The following is a 6,542-nucleotide window of genomic DNA, read 5'->3' on the forward strand; positions in this document are numbered from 1 at the left end:
TTTCGAACATGCTTTCTGTCTTTGTCTTGGAATAAGATCACTTGCTTTTGTCCTGGACCTGGCTGGATGCCCTTGCTGAGAGGGAAACAGTCGAATGTATAGATAGTTTTGGGAGATGATATTTTTTCCTTCTGCGCTGTATTATGTTTTGTTTACATATTATATATGATTTGTAAACATTTGAGTGGCGTGCTGTGTCTTCCTATCTCCAAAATCGTGCCTTACCTTTCCATGTCGATGCCGTCTTTGTTCTGGATTGAGATTGTTTGGGTTTTTTTTTACCTGGGCCTAGATAGGATACATTGGTGGGGTCCCTGACCTCCCATAATGGGCAGGAAGGACACTTACTGTGTCTTCTATACCCCTACATCTGTTTCCTGAGTTGCTTTCTTTCTTTGTCTTGGAGTGAGATTACTTGGGTTTGTTCTAGCTTAGGCCGGACTCCTTCACTGGGAGGGGAACAGTCAAATGTACAGCTATAGTTTTGGGAGATGGTATTTTTTTCCTTGTAAATCATCTCTCTGTTTTGCACCGTTACATTTTTTTGTTTTAAATATATAATGGTTTGTAAACATTTGAGTGTATTCCTCTGAATGAGGACCTGTGCTTGTGTATGGATGAGACTTTTAGGTAATCTCAAACGAAGTACATTGATAGTGTACTCTTAGAATCTACATCTGTTCCCTATTTTAACCATTCCTCTTTGTCTTTCTTTTGTAACTTTATAACTTTTCTTGACTATCCCATTTCCTTCCTTTTTACCTATGTGTCGCAAGCGTTGTAAAACACTTAAAACCAACACAAAGCAAACATTTCCATGTTGCTGCCGTCTTTGTTCTAGAGTGAGATTGTCTGAGTTGTTTCCTGGTCCTGGAATGGATACATTCAAAAGTACCTGTTTTGAGAGATATTATTTCCTCGTAATTCATATGTATGTTCTGTCATGGATTTATATAGTTTAGAACAATATCATTGCGTTTGCAAAACATTTGAGTGTATCCTTCATAGAGAGATTCTTTGCTTGTGTCTGGATGGGAATCTTAGGCAAAGTGAAAATGGGCACATTGGTGGATTTCTTGTGAAATCTTATGTTCCCAATTTGAACCTGCTCCTTTGTCCTTGATTTTTGTTTGGTGATTTTAACTTAAGATCTACAACTTTCCTCAATCATCTTCCTTTTTACTGGGATTAAATTGACCAAATAGTGTCGAAAGCGCCGTAAAACCCTTAATACAGACAACAACAGTTCTTTAAAGAATATTCATAAGCATTTGATTGTCTCTTTTTTGTAGAAGAATGTTGGCCACTTCCAGGCCAGAAGATACATCGTAGGACTACAGCGTTGATATCTCTTCTATTCCTCTGTAAGGGCTTTTGACCTCCCAGGGTGGGTGGGGAGGTCACTGTGGCTGTGCCTGCTATTACTCCCTGTATTTGTTTTCACACAAATTACACAAATTTCCTGAAAATTGTCCAAACTGCTTAGCACAAGGGACTACATAGGAGGCCCGGCATAGGTCAAGGGTTAAAACAAAACAACATCGTCACTGATTCGGCTGAAAACTTTTGCAAAAATAAATATAAATAAATAATATTTATTATTCTAACCTCCTTTGGGGTTTTTTTTTCTCTCCCTCCTAATACAGCGCTGTTTCCCCCATCCGCTCGTAGATAGACGGGTTCTTCAGGGAGGAATACTGTTAAGTTTTGTTTAATAGCATTATTCCCAGAAGAACCCGTCTTTCAATGAGCGGATGGAGGAAACAGCGCTGTAGGAGGGAGCAAAAAAACTACACGAGCTGAGAATATTAAATAATTCGTGCTCCAATGAAACTGTCGAGCACTCTCTGTGATTCAAGCTAACTCTCCTCAACCATGAAAATAAATAATAGATACAAAATCACAAAAACACCAGGCCAAATTATATTGGGTAACTCTTTATTGTTCCAATACATTTATATCATAAGTAGAAAAATATAAAAATAGTAGACGAGGGACAAGAGCAAGGCTGGGCGTCAAGGGGAAATAAATCTATCAAAAAAAAATATGATAAACGACAGGTGAGAGGTCAGAAGTTGCTATTCTTTCATCCAAGAGAATGCTGACGACAAGGACAAAACAATGGCTTAAGGAAAGCATTCGTTGTAATTTGTAGAAATATTTGAAGATGGAGATAGAGCGTAGGACGAAGAGAAAGGGGAAGAGGAAACGTAGTAGTAGTAGTCGTAGTAGTAGTAGTAGTAGTAGTAGTAGTAGTAGTAGTAGTAGTAGTAGTAGTTGTTGTTGTTGTTGTTGTAGTTGTAGTAGTAGTAGTAGTAGTAGTAGTTGTTGTTGTTGTTGTTGCTGTAGTTGTTGTTCTTGTAGTAGTAGTAGTAGTAGTAGTAGTAGTAGTAGTAGTAGTAGTAGTAGTAGTAGTAGTTGTTGTTGTTGTTGTTGTAGTAGTAGTAGTAGTAGTAAGTAGTAGTAGTAGTAGTAGTAGTAGTAGTAGTAGTAGTAGTAGTAGTTGTTGTTGTTGTTGTTGTTGTAGTAGTAGTAGTAGTAGTAGTAGTAGTAGTAGTAGTAGTAGTAGTAGTAGTAGTAGTAGTAGTAGTAGTAGTAGTAGTTATTGTTGTTGTAGTAGTTATTGTTGTTGTAGTAGTAGTTGTGGCTGTAGTAGTAGTAGTAGTAGTAGTAGTAGTAGTAGTAGTAGTAGTAGTAGTAGTAGTAGTAGTAGTAGTAGTAGTAGTAGTAGTAGTAGAGGAAGAAGGAGACCGCCACAGTAAAAAAATCAGACAACAGTAAGTTTATGGGACTATATTATGAGATGACATAATTAACTGTTGTGATGCCAAGAAGACGGAATGAATAAACTATCACTGACACTCTTGTCATCGCAGGATAAAAAAACATCGTGTGTAATAAATAGAGACAAAGGGGGGTTACTCCGGATGAGGTCAATAAAGGGCATCAAGAGTTAACAATTCTCCCCCCGTCAAAATGGGCGTGGTTTGTCACTTGAGCGGCAAGTGGATGTACAAGGGTTAACAAAGATTTTTTACCAATCCAACAACAAAAGGTGCAACGAATCCGTGCATAACGAATAAGTGTGTGTGTGTAATTCCATGTCTCCTGTTACAGTAAAAAATAAGATTGATGAGAGTTAAAGAAAAATAAAAACCTCCAAAAAACAACAACAAAAAAAAAAAAAAAACAAATATGCATTACAACACTAACTGATAAATTAACTGACACGAAACCTGGTGGAGGTTTGATAATAAGAAAAGACAAGGAAACAGAGAAGAAAAGAAAAATTGCAATTATAAAAAAGAATAACTCATAAATTAAACAAAACGGAGCCAAATTACCAGTTTGACCGAGAAAGAGAGAAAAAAAAGAAAGCAATGGGAAGAGAAAAACAAACGTTTTAAACATTAACTGCCACATTTAAGGAGACCAGACCTGGCGTCAGTTATTTAGTTCCGCTCAAAACAATGTAGTCAATTTAACAACAATAAAAATCAGCAGCAAAAAAAGAGAAAGGAACTAAAAACCTCAGATACCAAATTGACCGAGACGAAACTTAACGATTGCTATTTAGTTCCTCATACAATAAATATCTCGTATATTCATGAATTAATGAAACGAAGTCATGTGGCAAAAGGGATAAAAAAAGAATAAGGATGCAAAAACTAAATACAGTAATAAGTGATAAATTAAACTAAACAAAACCTAGTGGTAGTTATTTAGTTCCACACATAATAAATCACCTCATAAATTAGACCCAAATAAAAATAATGAAGACAGTTTTTTTTTCTGATATTAAAACTGTGGTGAAAAAGATAGAGAAAAAGATACAAAAAACTAAAATCATTTATAAGTGATAAATTAACAAATTGACGAAAGGCAGTCGTGGTTATTTAGTTTCTCAAATAATAAATAAACTCATATTAAACAATACAAAATCATGAAGTAAATTAGATAGGTGATAACAGTACCAAAAATAGAGAGGGAGAGAGAGAGAGAGAGAGAGAAAAAGAGAGAGAGAGAGAGAGAGAGAGAGAGAGAGAGAGAGATGCAAAAACTAAATAAAATTCATTAATAAATGACAAATTAACCTAGTGGTAGTTATCAAGTTTGTCACAAAACAATAAATAATACTCCCAAGTAGCTGATGGGTGACATTAATAATTGTCCTGACAGTCGCTCTAATCTTGGGATCTTCATTAAACAAAGGGACAATTATGACACATGTGACATTTCTGTTTTTGGCTGAATATAACAATGAAGGGAAAATAATATAGAAACCACAAAAAATATGTATTATAAGATGTAAATATCAACAGTTTTTAAGTTGTAGTTTTGAAGGGAACAATTAATATTCGACACAACACATATTCCATCACGTATTTCAGAGTTGTAGTTTTCTTGTAAGATAATAAAAACCTTTCATTTTAAGTAAATGGTGCACAAAATCCACAGTATATATAACAAATGATGATGAATTGTAATGTTAACTTCAGTGTTATCAAGAATATACAGATCGAAGTCAGTTAGGGTCTTTTCTTTTTCAACGAATGTCGAACGTTTGTCCTGTTGGTAAGGGACAACCCAGAAACCCCACGTCATTCCTAGGGTACATTTTGATTAAACTAGAATTCACATTCAACTTCACCCTAAAAGTTCAAGCACCACAAGATGCAAACCACCTCGTTCTAGATTGCCCAGAGACAAAACTGGAAGGGGGATTTGAAACCATCAACAAATGTGATGATGACTTCCGAACCTGGATTGATACCTTGAACATAGAAGTGTAGCCGAACGATACTACTACTATCGTAAAAGTTTAAAAAGCTTTTTGGGCGTTAAAAAAAGAGCACTTACACAATAAGTAACTAAATTTCAGGGGAAACAATTCGCATTGGAAACAGTATTGAATAATTTGACATAAATTAAGGCAAACGACAATCAATAAAAAACGGTGTAGATTTATCCTGCTGTCGAAATGTAAATAACACCAGTGCTATATTTATACCATCTTTTGGGTAAGACTTATTTTCCTTACAATTTCTTCCTGGGGCAATACTTTTATAATATTACATTTTAAAAAGACTCATAAAACATCTGTCTTAAGTAGTTTTGTAAAAAGAATCCAAATTAATTTTCTCCGCACACATTTCATCCGGTGTCAACACTACAAGTGATGAGACATATTCATTGTGGCGCCAAACTGTCTACATATGTAGGCAGTAAAAAAATATATTAAAAGGCAATGTAACTATTATATATCTGTTAATGTTATGCCTATAATATTCAATTTGATCGTTGCTTCTTTTACATCCAACGAGCGTGTATTTTCTACACGCTAACTCCGTATTCTGTTGTGAAATGAACCAATGTTTGATCACTTTACATCACATCGAAGTTTTTAATTCATAGGAACGTTTTCGTGTCACTGAGAAATCACATATCTACATGCACGTATTGTTGTTGTGTGTTTGTTGTTTTTTTTTGTTTGTTTTTTTTTCAGTTAGAGACTATTCTAAAATGTAATAAAACATATTTAGAGCTCTTTTTTGTTGTTGTTGTTGTGGAAATGCAAATCAATACGTGAAAAAAGGAGGAATGATGAGTTAACATTCGATCACAGATGATGACTTCAGATAAAATGTAAATATTGGAGCTTTCTATTTCAATACGCTACAATCAGATTCAATATTGTTAATTTGATTTAAGACACAATTGGATAATTTTATGAAATGCCAATTTGAATTTTCGACAAGACATGTAATTGTTCTATGTTTAATGTTGAACTTGAAACTACAGTTATAAAACTTCAAAGACCTATACCATATTTTTTCTACATTAATATGATAAAAGAATTAAAATATTGGTGATTTGATTGTTATGAACTTGTAACTCCATGCATAACAACGCATTACATAAAAATACCGTCTTAACAAATAAATACACTCTGACGTTAGGATGTCAATCAACTTTTTTCTTTGACATAGGGTATAAAACTTGTAAAGTGAAGTAACCTTTTTGATGTTTTTCTATTAAGAAAGATCAAATTTCACAAATGAAGCAACGTTTTTGATACTCATTGTTTTCTATTGTTCCACAGCTTCTTTGCCGAAAGAACCACTTTCGTGGCGGCATTTGGCATTCTGGATAACGAACACAACACTGATATTATTATTATTATTATTATGACCAGATTACACGAGAATAAAGTGTTTTTTTTTTTTTTTGTTTGAGACAAATCAGCCAACAAAACGGGGACGAGATGGTGTCCTTTCCTTTACCATTGCTATCATGTCCGCCCTTCTATCCATGGCATCTTGCGCTTTGTCTCGGGCTAAACTCTTTAGCTCTGCCGCGGATGGGCCTGGAGGAGGTTCTGGCTTTTCCTGTGGGGGAGGAGGCGGAGGGCGTGTTTCTCGGGGTTCAGGCAATTTGGGTCGACTTCTCATCATATCCAGTTTTTCTTGTTGCATGTCCAGCAGATCACTTTGTTTGTCTATAGCGAGAGACTTAGCTTCTGCGGCTGACATTTTTTCTAG

At 35.0% G+C, this 6,542-nt stretch overlaps 1 protein-coding gene across 1 annotated transcript in view; it reads right to left on the minus strand.

Moving 5' to 3' along the window:
• Positions 1–5,477: 5,477 nt before the first annotated feature.
• The window catches only part of LOC144980875 (uncharacterized), an 8,095-nt gene continuing 7,030 nt past the window's right edge, over positions 5,478–6,542 (minus strand). The window contains exon 4 of the mRNA XM_078928763.1: positions 5,478–6,542. This exon is cut by the window's right edge and continues 1,071 nt beyond it. Within this exon, the coding sequence (XP_078784889.1) occupies positions 6,243–6,542 (300 nt within the window). The 3' untranslated portion in view covers positions 5,478–6,242.

Source organism: Berghia stephanieae, chromosome 10, assembly GCF_034508935.2.
Source record: "Berghia stephanieae isolate SIO BIC M18660-M18661 chromosome 10, UCSD_Bste_1.3, whole genome shotgun sequence".
Classification (NCBI taxonomy): domain Eukaryota; kingdom Metazoa; phylum Mollusca; class Gastropoda; order Nudibranchia; family Aeolidiidae; genus Berghia; species Berghia stephanieae.